Here is a 16,030-nt window from a genome sequence, read left to right on the forward strand (position 1 = left end):
GTAACCCTGTGGCCACATCCCCTACCTGAAACCCCCGAAGAGCCGCTGCCATATTGCCCCGACGGACCCAAGCCCTGACTCTGCATAAGGCAGCTTCAGCCTAGCCTGCCTGAAGAAGCCCAGAGGCTAAAATCCGCCCAGCGCCCCCACTGTGCCCCATGGCCGATTTCTAACTGGGTGGAAGCCCGTCGAGGAACGTAGCTGGGCAGTTTTACGCCACCGGACTTGGGTGCACGTCTCCTCGGGAGTAAGTCCCACCGACTTGAGGAAGGGGCAAGTCAGAGGCGGCCCCCGCCGACGGCAGAACGCAAGGGACAGAGCGCGCCCGCGCGCATCTGCGATCCTCCGCCCGGTTCCCCTTTGCGCGCCGTCGGGCAGGGGCGGAGGATCGGTGGGCGGAGCCGAGGCGGCGCAGCCAATCCTGGCGGCCGGGCGGGGCCGGTGGAAGATGCGGCGCTGCTGGCGCTGAGCAGCGGCCGGCCGGGCGGCAGGTGCGCGTCTAGTGGCAGCGCGGCCGCGGCGGCTCATGATGTGCCTGGAGAGCGACGGCTCGTCGAGCGGCGGCCCGCCGGGCTGCAGCGGGCGCCTCCGGGTCTCGGCCGCGGCCGGCGCGGGCGACGACGATGAGGAGGACGACGGAGGAGGAGGAGGAAGCGGCGGCGACCGCGGCTGCTGCGGGCGGAGCGGCGAGGTGCAGACCCTGTCGGGCGCCGTCCACGCGCCCCAGGGCGGCGCCGACAAGGCAGCGGCGGCGGCCGCGGGCGCCGCGCCTCCCAGCCTGGGCAGAGCGCGCGTGGCGGCCGCCGCCATCCTCAGCGTGGGGAACGTCCTCAACTACCTGGACAGGTACACCGTGGCAGGTGAGGCGGCGCTTCGGGAGATCCCCGGCAGGCGGGCCGAGAAGGGGCTCTCTCTGCCCCCGAGGGGGGAAAACCCACGCGCGCTCCCCCTTCTCCACCTTAACCATTCATTCATTCATTCATTCTCTCTCTCCATCTGATCTTTTCCTTCGGTCGCTTTCTCTCTCTTTTGACTCTCCCCTGTTCTCATTTCTTCTTTTTCCATTTATTCGCCTTCTTTCCTTTCCTGTTTCTCCATCCTGCGCTTCCCTCCCCCACGCCCTCTTTCTTATTTCCCTCCTCGTCTAATTTTTTCTCCTTCCCTGTTTCTTCCGTTTATATCCTTTTCTTCCTCCTGTTTCCCCCATTCATTCGCTTCCTCTTCCCCCTCTGATTTTTCTCCCTTCCTCCCCATTTCCAGCCTTTCTCTTCCTCCTCTGCTCTTCTCCCTTTCCTCTTTCCTCTTCCCTTCCTTTCCTCTCCCCGTCTCTCTTTTCCCCATCCTCTTCTCCATCCGTCCCCAGCGATCTGCTCGCCCTTCTTCCATCTGCGCTTCTCTCTCTCTCTCTGCCGCATGCTGTTTAGCTGTCCTATTGGAATAAAAGCAGCTCTCTGGTTTGCCATGGGGATGTTCATACAAAAGGCTGAGCAGAGCTGCGGGGCGGGCGGTGAGGGGCGCCCACCGCTAGGCACCTTGGAAAAGCAGGGCTCCTCTCCTGGATTTGGGTATGCTGGAGGTGGCCGGTGCCATTGGCATGGATGAATAGATGGATGGATGTTTTGGTCCTCATCTCTCCGCTGCAAACATGCTTCGCATACCCAGAAGGAATCCATTGTGGTGGTTAGACAGCCCTCGCTGTTTTCGCTGGCTTGGCGTGAGAATTTGAAGCCTTTCTCTTAATTCCAGGCAGGTCAGCTGGAGGTGGTTTCAGAGCCAGGCTTATCTCTCTGTGTGTCATTTAAAAATGATAAAGAATGTAAAACTACTCGGGTCAAAAGATGCCCACGCTAGACGACCCACTCTCTCTCTCCCCCCACCCATGTTTACGATGGCTGAATTGCAGCGCTTTGGGTTTTAATAAATAAATAAACCGGGGCCCGTGCAACGTAATTAACTAAACACTCCTTGTGCGGAGGCTTGCGGCATTGTCTTCCGCTCTGTCTTTTAATTGTGCACCCCAGTAAACGAAGGAAGGTTCTGTTGTCCCTTCCCCTGTTGAGTTTTGCGATAAAATAAGTCGTTTGGGGTCCCAGCTCAGAGATGTTTGCTTCCCAGCCCTGATGGGGCACCCGAAAGGAACTCCTCTGTGTTTGCACATCCCAGATCCCTGACACTGTGGGGTGTGTGTGGTGTGATAGAGAGAGAGAGAGGGCTGTGAGGGAAATATGGGATGCCTCTCTGCATTCTGCATGGATGACAGGTACAGCTGTTAGACCTGAGATAAGATGTACTTTGAAAATGAATTGGGTTGGAAGGATGGGTATTTTCCAGTTAGTTTGGAAATATTGCGGTGTGTGTGTGTGTGTGTGTGTACTGCCCAAGCAAGTCATTGTGCGTGCTTGTGTGTGTATAATATATCCTGGATTTTCTGGAGCACAAGAAGAGGGCAATCTTGGCTTCTGTTTCAACACTGCTCTTTGCAGCAGCACATGGAGAGATTTGTAGGAGAGCTTTTTTCTTCTAGGCAAGAAAATGGGCTATGATCCCCCCCCCCTTTTTTTCTTTTTTGCCTGGAGGGGAAAACATGCTGGAAGGGGAACTGGCAGCCAGCAAGAATGAGCTGCTGTGTGTTTTCCCTTGAAATGCTGAGTGCTTTTAAAATGCTGCATTTCCAACAGACACAAGTACTGTCCTCAGCTGTGCAAGGTGCCATGGCTCAGAATTCAATGCCTCTTTCTTGGAACCAGTTCAGCAGGCAGAACTGATGGTCCTCGGGCTTGTTCCATTTTGTAGGATATTTTCCTACCTTGCAGGTCTGTTGTCACTGGGGAGAAACGGGACAAGGGAAGCTTGAGTTCCCCCCGTACATGTAAACAATGGTTGTCTGCCTTTGAATTCTTCCTTTTTTCCAGGGACCTGGAGAACATATTTAATCATCACGACAACCCTTTGAGGTAGCTTAAACTAAGATGTAGTAACTAGCTGCAGGACATTCATGGTTCAGCAGAGGGGTTTGAATCTGCGCTTCCCATATCCAAAGCCACTGCTGGCTACTATGCTATATTGCCTCTGTAATCATGTTTAGATAGTGCTTATATAAGGCCACAGAGTGTCTTCTGATTGGGAAAGAGGATACGGGGAGGCAGTTTATAATTCCTGCTGGGAACTGCTACACTCTCAAATAGGGATAGAAGGACCTGACACCGCCATTGTTCTCAATTTCTTATTTCTTTTCCGGTCTTAAATTCAATCCTCCACATTTCTGCAGCAATTAATGCTTAAAAAAAGAACATTTATGAACATTCTTCAGCAGTTTGATTTTTTTCCCTAATACAGTAAGCACATATTTGTATGTAGATATTGTTGGACTACAATTCCCATCATCCCTGAGCACTGGTCCTGGTAGGTACGGACGATGGGAGTTGTAGTCCAACAACACCTAGGGGCCCAAGTTTGAGAAAGGCTGGACTAGGACCTGGGAGACCAGGGTTCAAATGCCTACTCAGCCATGAAGCCCACAGAGAGAGCCGCTTTATACTAGGTTGGACTGTTTGTCCCTACAGCCTAGTGCTGTTGGCTCCGACTGGCAGCAGCTCTCCAAAGTCTCCGCTAGACTTTCCCTTCACTTCCTGCACAATACTCCTTAACTGGAGATGTCAGGTACTGAACCTGCAAAGCACGCGCTCTGCTATTGAGCCACGTTCTCTCCATTCTTTATGTGGGCAGGTTCAGAAAGCCCCTTACTGTGTTTGAAATTGGACCCATTTTCTCTACAGAGCTAGCAAGAGGTTCAGATTAGCTACTGCAGTGTGTGGTGGGGGCCACTGGCTACAGGCAAACTCTCCTGACACAAGTGGTGCTTCCACAGAGTACACACAACAGGGAAGGACTTTTTAAAAATGTATTTTATTTGCCAGTTTCCCAGAAGCACCTTTCCAGCCACCGGGAGAAATGAGAGGCGGTATTTTGGAGACAGTGGGGGCCTTCGTTTGCCATATTTTTTTGGGGGGGGAACCCTGTTGAGGGTTGGGTTTTTTTTAAATGAAATTCGTCAAAATCTACACTTCCGACATGGGCTGCCATTCATTTTCCCAGACATGTCAGCTACAAAAGAGGACCAAATACCATCTGTGTCCAGGAAATTCCAGATGTATAGCAACCCTAGTTATGCTGAGAAGGAAGCAGCAGGGCTCTGTGTTTGAGCAATGCATGCAGAAATTCCCAATTTCAATCCCCAACAACTCCGGGTAGGTTTAGGAAAGTGGATCCTGGAAATCCACTGCCTGTCAGTGTTGAGGCCGTACTGATGGCCCAGTGGCATGGCTGTGTATAGCTTCCTATGTCCCTGTAACCACCTCAGGGTGTTTGACAAGGCAAAAAGAAGCCTGACTGCTGGATCATTGGACCAATTTCTAGGCCAAATTCTAGGCCCATCTATGCCCCATTCATACCATAAGATACCTCTCTAAGCAACCATGGCTTACCCCAAGGAATTCTGGGAGTTGTGGTTTCTTAAGGGCGCTGAGCGTAGTTTTCTCTTCCATGTAGCTGCAATCCCCAGAGCGGTTTAACAACAATCCCTCTCAGTGCCCATAACAAACCATAGCTCCCTTGATTTTGGGGGGGAAAGCCACAGCTTTCTAAAGTATCGTAATGCTCAAAATGTATGGTGCAAACATGCTCACAGTCTAGCATCTTTTCCTCACAGTGACCCACAAGATGCCTGTGCGAAGCCTGCAAGTCGTGTAGACCTGACATTTGGGTGGCTGAGGGGAAGGCTCCTAATTTTTTGACGGTTGTCTATTTTCCTTAATCATGCCAAGGGTAAGGCCCTTTTGAGCTGGCTTACGTAAACAGCTGTAAAATGCAATATGACATTTCAGTGAAAACCAAACTGCGGAAAAACAGCTCGCAGGCCGGCAGTGACACGCTATTATTGTGAGAAATGGTGTCAGGGACAGCCGGAGTTGTTGGGGGTGGGGAGGGGAAAAAGAGGGAGGGAACTTCCTCCTGGGCTGAATGGGAAACCAAGCACATTTTGTATTCCTAGCGTTTGGTCAGATCTGCTTACGCCGCAGAAAACCACCGCTGTTCACTCTGGGAAGGGGAGAACACAAACGAGATCCTTCTTTGCAACCCCACCCTGGTCCCTCACATCCATTTTGTCAGGGAAGAGACCCCAGGACGAGGCGGCGGCAAGAGACCTTCTTGATAGGGCGCGGAGCAACGGCCGGCCACCATTTTTCAGGAAATACAGGAAACGCCTGTGTAAACAAAAGCCTGGGCAAATGTCAGCTGGCCTTGTGGAATGGGTGGCTTCCTCAGCCCTAACACATTCCTTTGTTTGGTCCTTTTTTCTGTTTGGCTTCTGGTTCTAAAGATGGCTATAAAGCTGGGGAAGTCCCAAGCCCTCCTTAATGGGCCAAAAAGCTGGCCAGGACGTTAGATGCGGGTTGCGGGTGGCATTGCTCATAGCAGCACATTCTGGGTATAGAGAGGCAGGAACTAACTTTACTTAACCCACCTCCAAGTGGGAAAGTGATAAGGGCGATGGTTCCACACTCACCACCAAGCTGTGCTCCAAACTGAGAAACTGCATCAGATGAGGAACCATTGAAAGTGTGTGTGTGTGATTTGGAGAAGAGAACGTTTAAGGGGAGGAATGGAAGCTATTTACAAATCTATGAAGAAAGGACAAATGGAAGATGGACTAGATTAGCCAGCGGCCTGATCCAACAAGGCACTCCTTGTGTGCTCCATTGCTCCATGGATCAGGATTAGAAATTGCAGGGTGGGCAGATTTTTGGGAACCTAGGTAGCTGCTTCATAGGGACATAGGTAGACCGTTGCTCTATCAAGAACAGTACAGTGGTACCTCGGGTTACATACGCTTCAGGTTACAGACTCCGCTAACCCAGAAATAGTACCTCGGGTTAAGAACTTTGCTTCAGGATGAGAACAGAAATCATGCTCTGCCGGGGCGGCAGCAGCAGGAGGCCCCATAAGCTAAAGTGGTGCTTTAGGTTAAGAACAGTTTCAGGTTAAGAACGGACCTCCGGAACGAATTAAGTACTTAACCCGAGGTGCCACTGTATTGTCTACACTGACGGGAAGCAGCTGTGCAAAAGAGTTCAGGCAGGGACAATCCCAGACCTCCCTGGAGCTGCAGGTGATCGGACCTGAGACCTTCTGCTTCCAAAACAGATGCTCTGCCACTGAGATGCAGCTTCCAAATTTCTAAATTAATGGTCTGTTTGACTATGGAACATACTGCACTGGGAGGTGGTGGGGTCTCCATCGCTGGAGATATTTAAGCAGAAACTAAATGGACATCTCTCAGGGATGCTGGCAGATACAGAATTCCTTCACTGAGCCTTGGGTTGAGCTAGGTGACATTCAAGGTTTCTTGCAACTCTAAATTTCTATTACAGTATTATTACTTCTACTACTACTATTACTGTTATTATTATTCCAAGGTTTATTGGGGTTCCTCAGTAACACCCGTAATTGTGGATAAGATTGTAGATAAGCCTGTACAGTGGTACCTCTGGATGTGAACGGGATCCGTTCCAGAGCCCTGTTCGCATCCTGAAGCAAACATAACCTGCGTCTGTGTGTGCGCGGGTTGCGATTCGCCAATTCCGTGCATGCGCGTGACATCATTTTGAGTGTCTATGCATGCGTGAGCGCCGAAACCCGGAAGTAACACGCTCTGTTGCTGCGGAGCGCAACCCGGAAACGCTCAACCTGAAGCATAGTCAACCCGAGGTATGACTGTAGTGGTTAGAGTGTTGACCTAGGGCCTGGGAGACCAGGGTTCAAATCCCCTCTTGATCATGTAGCCCATTGGGTGACCTTAGGCCAGTCGTGAACTCTCAGCCTAACCTACCTCACAGGGTTGTTGTGAGCATAAAACAGAGAGAGGGAGAGCCATGTACCCCACCTTGACCTCCCCGGAGAAAAAGATGCGATATAAAGGGGATAAATAAAGCTGACACGTGCCTTGCTTGCCACTTCTGCTTCCCCTCTCTAATGTGCAGCTACCTTAGTATTCAAGGTGTGTTCGCATTGGGACAGATGTGACCTGAGTGGGTGCCTTAAAAATAATAATCCACAGGTCACTGAAATATCCAGGATTTTTCATTGTGGACGTTCTTCTCAAAAGTCATGGGGCGCGGCTGAGATGGCATGTAAAAGATGAGGACTAGAGCCTTGAAGCTAGTGCGGCAGAGCACCAGTGTAATTGAAATGTAGCTTGCGTACGAATTCTGGGTTGCTAACTCTGCAAATGGAAAGGCAGCAGCCCAAGGTAATGAAAAGATTAGCTGAGGTTAATTACTCTGCCTGTGCTATGTTTGTGCAAATGTGTTTCCCGCCCCCTCCCCCCCCCCCCACCCTGTCCGGCTCTAATTTGGAATCGGTGATTCAGCAATCTGGGTTCACATCCAGTCCCAGACAGGTGCCAGCAATGTATGCGTGTGTTTGTGTGCGAATCAGGTCATCAGGTGAAAAATCCGGTTTGTGTCTCAGGGCAGGTGGCAATTAGCACTACCTGCTCTTTAATGCAGCCAAAGCATGGTGTGCTCATTAAAGAACGCAGCAGCTTTGGAAATTTGGCCCCGGCCCAGTTGCAAGGGAGGAGCTGGACCCAGAGGGATATCCGCAAGGTGACAGATTTCGGTGTGTGTGTGTGTGTCAGAGGATAAGGTGCAGTTTCTGCCTTGGTCACATCCTTATGCTTGGCTGTTAAGTCATAAGCCAAACCTTAGGTGCTCATTTCCTGATACCTGGTTAGCAATATGTGGCTTCTCTGTTGACTTCCGGCTCTGTAGTGAGTAAGCTGTTAAGCTCTTGGTTGGTTTTCTTTGAAATAACAAACAAAACAAAAATCTTCTGAAGGGGTAGGCAAATAAATGCATAAATATTTGTGGTCATCTCCACCTTCAAGTATAGCTTGCAAGTTTTTGTTTAGAATCTCAGGAATTCATTTTTTGATCCAGGACGGTCCAGTGGTTAAGGTGTTTCACTAGGCCTGGGGAGACCCAGTTTCAAATCCTCACTCAGTGGAGGGACGTGGGACCACCGTGTTCTCAGTCCAGGCTGCCTCACAGGGTTGTTGTGAGGGTATAGTGTATGCTGTAGGTTGTGGTGCAGAGAACCATCTATAAAAATAAAAAAATAATGAGTTTTGTTGCCTGGCATTTTGTCGTCACTGACTCATTCACTTGCTGATGGGAAAAATCAGCTGTAAGACTTCCCCAACAGACAGCTGAAATTTGGCGCGTGTGTGCATTTGCTCAAGAGACTAGCTTACCCAGGTGACTCCCATTGTCTCTGGCCATGTTGGCTTAATGTCTAATGAAGCAGCCCCATGTTCATAGACTCACAGAACTGCAGAGTTTTAAGGGACCCTGCGGATCATCTGATCCAACTCCCTGCAGTTGAAGGAATATGCAGCTGTCCCATACAGGGATCGAACCTGCAACCTTGGTATTATCAGCACCACACTCTAAACAACTGAGTTATCTAGTGATTCGCTGCTTTGCAAATTGGCACTGTGTGACCCTCCAGAGTTTATGATGGCAGGCTTTCAAAGTGTCTGAGAGGGTCCAGAACAGACTGTCCGTTGGCCAGGCTGGGTTGTCAACTGACCGGGATGAAACCTGCACAGCCGGCTCCTCTGCTTTTAAGCAGCAAGTTCAACTTGCAGACAACCACGATGGAAGTTTCTGCAGCCTTCATCTGCCCCCAAAGGCTTATTGTGGAAGGAGTTTGCTACCCTCCGTCCGCCTGGAGTTAGGAGTTGGCTTTCTTTTATTCTGCCTGCACACGTGGCTTTTCCTGGAGAAGAAGAAAATTGTGTGCCTCTTGTCACTAAGGAAGGGAAGTGGTTGAGGATATGAGAGCGAGCTCTGTCATCGGAGGCAATTGCAGCGCCACGGTGAGAATTGTCGGAGCGGCATTCCAGAGACACCTGTTGGCACGGTGTCCGCCCCTCCTTCAAAATGACGTTTCCGCAAAAGTCACGTGGATTCTAGATTCGGAGGCTTTGGAATGTTGTTTTGCCTTTGCCTCTGACTCATCCTTCGCATCTCCTTTTAGTAACTCTTTGCATTCTTTCTGATCTTCGCTTCCTCTTTCCTGATCTCTCTTTATGGTTTCTGTAACCACAGGAGAGTTTCCTTCCAATATCTTGCAGAGGGGGCTCCTGATCTCAACACACCTCCATACTTGGAGGAAGGGTCACAGCCCAAATAAAGCAATTCTGTAAAGGATCAGTGGAAGGTAGCTCAATTGCAGTGCATCTTCCTTTGGATGCAAAAATCCCCAGATTCAATCCTTTGCATCTCCAGGTAGGGCTGGGAGTGGAATTCTGGACAGCTGCTGCCAGTTGGTGTAGACACTACTGAGCTAGATGGACCCACCGGTATGGCTTGGTTAAGGTAACTTTGTGTGTTCTACTCTGCCTGATGTATTGGCTCACAAGGGTGCCAACTTGAATAAAATATGGGGTGGGTGTGTCAGGTGAGCTCTGCCCTGCATAATCGACCACATGCACACCATCTGAATGGCAATGCCCAACAACTTTGTGTGGGCCTGCCCCCCTTAAATATTTTATTTAGGGGGTTGAAGGGACCTCGGCCCCTGGAAGTTAGCTCCTATGGTTGTTAGGAACTCAAACATATAAACTAGGTGCCAAAAAGCTAGGTTGCCACAACCAAATGTCTGTTTTGGCCAGGGGGTTGGGCTGGATGACCCTCGGGGTCCCTTCCAATGCTATAATCCTACGATTCAATTATCTCAGCTTACATTCCTTGACTGCAGCTTGCTCTTACAACAGTTCACTTGTACCAGTATGCAAGAAGGAGAAACACACACACACACACACACACACACACACAGTGGAAATGGAAATGGCATTGACTATGGACAAAGGCAGAGGTTTTAAAACTGCAGTCGCCAACCTGGTGCCCAGGAACCTTCACACAGTCGCAATGGGACCCGGACCAGTAGCAAAACATGCCTAGGGAGTTCCTGACACTAGTTCACACAATCCCCACTGGATCAGACTTAAGGCTCATTTAGTCTCATACTGGCCAGACAGAAGCCTATGAAAGCCTGAATGTGGGCTGTGAGCTCAGTTACCCCTCTGCCACTCAGAGGCAGATTTAGGAGAGCACAACCAGTTCACCCACACTGGGTGCTACTGGGGGTGCCACAACAATGATGATCAGTGGAAGGTGCTGAAAGTTGGCGCTGCAATTTGAAAGCCCAAAGTCCACCACTGTTCCCACTCATCCCCCTCATGTCCTGCCTCTGAGGCTGCAGTTGATATAGCAATCCTAATTAGCGGCCACTGATATCTTCCTCCAATTTGTCTTAATTCCCTTTTCAGGCCGGTAGTGGCCGTCTCACTTGCGGCTTCAAATCCCCCAAGTTAACTATGAGCTGTTGCGTAAAGAAGTTTGTTGTTTTGTCTGCGATGTATCTCCAGATCTGAAGGCTTCATGGAACGAACCCATTGAGTTCTAAGCTTATGAGAAAGGAGATAAGCCTCTTGCAGTTAAGGGCAAAGAGTCAACTGTGTTTTACCCATTGAAATGAACGGACCTCACTCAGTCATTAATCAGAATCTGTAGAATTTAGTGGGATACTACCCAGAGTCTTTATTCTGCCTTCTAAAGACAAACTTGTCACTTGCAAGGCAAGAGGATCTATTTTTAGGCAGAATGCTTTCCCTTCCTCTCTTTAGAGTCTGGTTTACCACTGCAAAATTTGCTTCCATGCGGCTTTTTTTTTATTATTATTTTATCCATGCTTCCTAAATGAGGTCAAGAGAAGCTGCACCAGAACTGAGGTTGCAGCAGAGGACATTGCAAGACCTCAGCTGCCTCCATGAGTCCGGGTCAGTCAGATACATATCGCTGAACCTGAGATGTACACACTCAACACCCCTCTGTTGTCAGGCCTTTTCTCCCTCTGGAAACTTCGCTTCCAGAGGCTTCCTTGCAAAGCCAGCCTGTTAGAGCAAAGATGATCTGTATGCAAGGCTTAAGCTGTCCTGTGGTTGAGATGATCCTCAGAGGAGATATCTCAGTGTATCTGTGTAACTTTTTCCTCTGGCTCCAGAGTTTGACGAGGTGAAGCATGCAAATATGTTTTGCTCTTGACATTCTTTTTTTTTTTTAAATGCGATCCCAACGGATGCAGATTTTTTTAAAAAATAATTAGCCTGCTTTTCCAGTCTACATCCTTCAAGCTATGATGGCAAAGTTGGCGTGTGTGTTTGTGTGTGAACCGGGGACTTGGAAGCCCAAATTGTGAATACGATTGAAAGAGTAGACATTGATTCATGTCTTGGGGCTGTATTAGGTACAGCATGGGAGATTTACTTCAAGTTTCCCCCTGTTGCTGGGTTGTTTTAATCATTTATTTCATTTGAATGGGTGTCTGTGTGCTTGTGAAGGGGAGGGTTCAGATTTGATTAAAGCAACAACACAGAGAAGGGGGTGTCTCAACGCATCCCCAGAGGTCATTCTTCTGATCAAAATCACAATTTTTCTCAGCTGCAGGAGGGAATATGCTAGAGCTGTGAATCTTTATACTGAAAGAAAAGCCACAGTGAAAGGGGGCAGTGATGGATTTTACTGGCCAGTAGAGAAAGGGTTAAGGGATGCGGGTGGCACTGTGGGTTAAACCACAGAGCCTAGGACTTGCCGATCAGAAGCTTGGAGGTTTGAATCCCTGCGACAGGGTGAGCTCCCATTGCTTGGTCCCTGCTCCTGCCAACCTAGCAGTTCGAAAGCACGTCAAAGTGCAAGTAGATAAGCAGGTACTGCTCTGGCGGGAAGGTAAACGGCGTTTCCCTGCGCTGCTCTGGTTCGCCAGAAGCAGCTTAGTCATGCTGGCCACATGACCCGGAAGCTGTACGCCGGCTCCCTTGGCCAGTAAAGCGAGATGAGCACCACAACCCCAGAGTCGGCCACGACTGGACCTAATGGTCAGGGGTCACTTTACCTTTACCTAGAGAAAGGGTTAAGGGCACACATGCAAACGGAGGCAGGGCCAGCCTAATGTACCATACAGGGCTGGCATATGCAATCCATTTATATGAAAAACCCCTTTAAATCCCATGGTTAAAGCACCCCTTCTGCAAGAATCCTGGGAACTATAGTTTACCCCTCACAAAGCTACGATTCTCGCAAATTGCAGTTTCTAGGATTCTTTTGGCGAGGAGCATAGGAGCAGAAGTCTGTGCTTTAAATGTATGGCATGTGCACAGCCTTATTCTCTTGAGCTTTTGGTGCATAATAACATGATCTTTTAATCATTTCCCCCCCTGGCTATTTTTCTGCCAGTGGTTCTGCGGCCGTCTGTGTGCTTAGTTTTAATTTATTGTGGATTTCATTTGACTTTAAAACAAGAAAGGAATTGTAAGTCACCTTGGAAAGGCAGAGTGTAAGAGTTTTAAATGAGTGCAATATGGCTGGGATTAGAGATTTGCATGAATTTGAACTGCACATAATTTATTTCGCTGCAGCTGCTCAGGATTCCTGCTCCGTCTCTGTCTCTACCTCCAGTAGGCTGGCATTATTATGTGACCAGTGAGTAAACACAGTCCTCACTGGGCTGTTTTGGAGTTGCCGCCTCCTGGCCAGGGTTTTAAAAAAACATTTTTGGGGGTACGACTCCAAACTCTATGGTTCCCCCGAGCCTGCTGTTGTAAAGATAGCCTTGGCTTTTATTTGTCTACAAAATGATTGGCACTCACACTCTGTACTTTGGAAATAGAAGGAACGTTGCCAAAGAGAATACAATTTGTGCTTGGGGACTACTTGTTCAAACACTCTTTCAAAATCCCACTTAGTTGATGCTATTGTTGCTGTGTTGGGTTATGCAGAGATGGATGGCGCTGAGAATAGGTTGTCAACGGACCAGACTTCCTTGGAAGGCTGTAGAATTTCCTTCCTGCCTTTTGAGTTTTGGGGATGCTACGGAAATGGGAAATCTTGCTGCTTCTGGACAGGAGATTGGAGCGAACTTATTGGAGGTGAGGATACAGAAGAAATTCGACTCAATGCGCATTTAAAGGCAAACCTACCTGAATCACACTTTCTGATGCAAGATGGGAACTGAAACACAACCATCCTCTAAAATGTGCCCTCATCTTAATCTTGTAGTGCCAGGTAACATGCATAAAAATTACAGATATTAGTGAAAATAACATCGACATGCCTTATTTTGGAGGAAATTGCTTTGTGGGAGGGGACTAGCACCCCTGACAAACTACAGTTCGTAGGATTCTTTGGTGGGGGAACCATGATGGTTCATAGCGATATCGTATAGGGTTTCCATATTTCAAAAAGTAAAAACCAGGGCACCCCCCAAACGCCAAAAGTACTTTTTTCCCGACTGACTTGCCTAAGATCCAGGACTAAGTGCCGCCTTTTGGAAATTCCCCATGGCCATTAAATCTGCCTTTATATATATATATATATATATATATATATATATATATATATATATATATATATAGTTATTTTTAATGCAGGTACTGCAGATGACAAGTTGGAGTCTGCCACTTTTAATATTAGAAAAAGGAGAATGTTTCCTCAGACAGAGTTGGACAGGCATGTGCACAGAGAAAGAGAGAGAGAGAGAGAGAGAGAGAGAGAAATGTTTCCTGTAAGACGGCTTCTATGGAGACATATGGATGCATCTTTTGAAGCAGGAACGCCTCTGCACATCCCACGCAGGAACTGTTGCTTTTAAGTTGCATCCAGTGGCGTAGCGTGGGGGGTGCAGGGGGTGCGGGCCGCACCGGGCGCAACATCTGGGGGTTAGGGTTAGGGGGCGCAAATCCACGGGTTAGGGGCGCAAATCCACGGGTTAGGGGGCGCAAATTACCTGCCTTGCCCCGGGTGCTGACAACCCACGCTACGCCACTGGTTGCATCCAGTTTAACTGCTTCATCCTTGGAGGAAAAAGATGGGAAATAAATACAATAAAGATATAAATACCGTAAGATGTTTTCTCAGAAATAAGTAAGGTACCCCTGCCCGTACGGGCCAGTCTTGACAGACTCTAGGGTTGTGCGCCCATCTCACTTAAGAGGCCGGGGGCCAGCACTGTCCGGAGACACTTCCGGGTCACGTGGCCAGCGTGACTAAGCGGCATCTGGCGAACCGGCACCAGTTTATCTGGCGAACCGGTACCTATTTATCTACTTGCACTTAGGGGTGCTTTCGAACTGCTAGGTGGGCAGGAGCTGGGACCGAAAGACGGGAGCTCACCCCGCCGCGGGGATTCGAACCGCCGACCATGCGATCGGCAGGCCCTAGGCACTGAGGTTTTACCCACAGCGCCACCCGCGTCCCTTCAGAAATAAGTAGGGATGGACAAATTAGAACTGGTCCGATCTGGACATTTGCAAAATTCCTCCTCTGTCCCTAAAAAAAAAAAGTCTCAATCAAACAGAGTTAGTTCTGGATTGGTCTTAATTTTAAGGGGGGATATCCAAAATCCGTATTCGGATGCTCCCTTTTATTAGGGCAACTAAAACATCACAAAATAGTGTGCAAGCATTCACGTTCTCTAGAACAGTGTTCCCCAACCTTGGGCCTCTAGCTGTTTTTGGACTACAATTCCCATCATCCTTGACCACTGGTCTTGCTAGCGAGGGATGATGGGAGTTGTAGTCCAAAAACAGCTGGAGGCCCAAGGATGGGGAACACTGCTCTAGAACACTTCACGGGGAAGCTGAGACCTGGGGGCCAAATGTATCCCTTAAAGCAGGCATGGCCAAACTTGGCCCTCCAGCTGTTTTGGGACTATAACTCCCATCATCCCTAGCTAACAGGACCAGTGGTCAGGGATGATGGGAACTGTAGTCCTAAAACAGCTGGAGGGTGAAGTTTGGCCATGCCTGCGTTAAACCATCTCTATGTGGCCCTCTGAACTCTCCACAGGCCACGCCCCCTTTCCTCAGGCCACACCCCCTCACCAGCAGTGCCTCTTGCCTGGCTGAAATGTGTCCCTCAACCCCGATAATGCATTTTGCCTAAAGGGTTGGAGGACGGCGAGGAGTGTGCGAGCGTCTGTAGAAACTATTCTGTTGTACAGAAGTGAAATTTGAAGTGACAATTCCCCTCACAGAGCCACAATGGCCAGAGTGGTTTAGCAAGCAGTCCATCTTCCCAGAGAGCTCTGGGAACTGTAGCTCTGTGAGGGGAATGGGGTGGTGGTGGTCTCCTTACACTCCCAGCATCCTTAACAAACTACAATTCCCAGGATGCTTTGGGGTGGGGAGCCATTACTGTTTAAAGTAGTCTGATCCTGTAGTTAGGGCCTCAGAGCCTGTGGTGGTTTTGCCACAGAGCATCTGCTACTTTTGCCAAATCGTGCATTGGTTTGCCGGATCGTCCGGTTTCCTTTCGGTGACAAAGTCCAGTTCACTTATGCGGATCTTAGTATGTAATGTATTACTATTAAACATCCTGAAATTCTGCCTCGGTGTGCCTGTTTTGTTTCTTCACACGCCCCAAAGGCTTGGGGTCAGGCATGCGCACCGTAGCCTTCCAGCTATGTGCAGAGGTTACCTGAGGGAAAGAGCACAGCGGGAAGTGAAAGGCTCCTGCAATCTGGGCCGCAGTGAACGAGTTTGCAAAACAGGCATTTTGCAGACGATTGGGTCCTCTTATGTGTCTGTTTTTAAACTTGATGTCAGCCATGGAGTCTCCAGTTTTAGGATAATAATAATAATTAATAATAATAATAATTTATTTATTTATTTATTTATTTCCCACCCTCCCCAGCTGAAGCCGGGCTCAAAGCGGCTAAAAGCAATAAAAGTAACACAGCATTCTAAAATCAGTATTCTAAAATCAATTCAAAATCAAATGGCAACCACTGGGCCAGAGTTCTACGAGGATCGCCAAAGGAGGGCGTAGTAGTAGTAGTAGTAATAATAATAATAATAATAATAATCCTGCCAGATCAGCTCAGTGGCGTACCTAGTCCAGCATCCCGT

The 16,030-nt window shown here is 48.9% G+C and overlaps 1 protein-coding gene across 2 annotated transcripts in view; it reads left to right on the plus strand.

Moving 5' to 3' along the window:
• Positions 1–526: 526 nt before the first annotated feature.
• The window catches only part of SPNS2 (SPNS lysolipid transporter 2, sphingosine-1-phosphate), a gene marked incomplete at its 5' end in the record, with an annotated part of 96,865 nt that continues 81,361 nt past the window's right edge, over positions 527–16,030 (plus strand). For both annotated transcript variants that reach the window (XR_014520040.1, XM_083479644.1), the window contains one exon: positions 527–860. Coding sequence is in view for 1 of the 2 variants with exons in the window: in XM_083479644.1 (XP_083335770.1) it covers positions 527–860 (334 nt within the window). The remainder of the gene's footprint in view (positions 861–16,030) is intronic.

Source organism: Podarcis liolepis, assembly GCF_965112155.1.
Source record: "Podarcis liolepis genome assembly, chromosome: 16".
Taxonomy (NCBI): domain Eukaryota; kingdom Metazoa; phylum Chordata; class Lepidosauria; order Squamata; family Lacertidae; genus Podarcis; species Podarcis liolepis.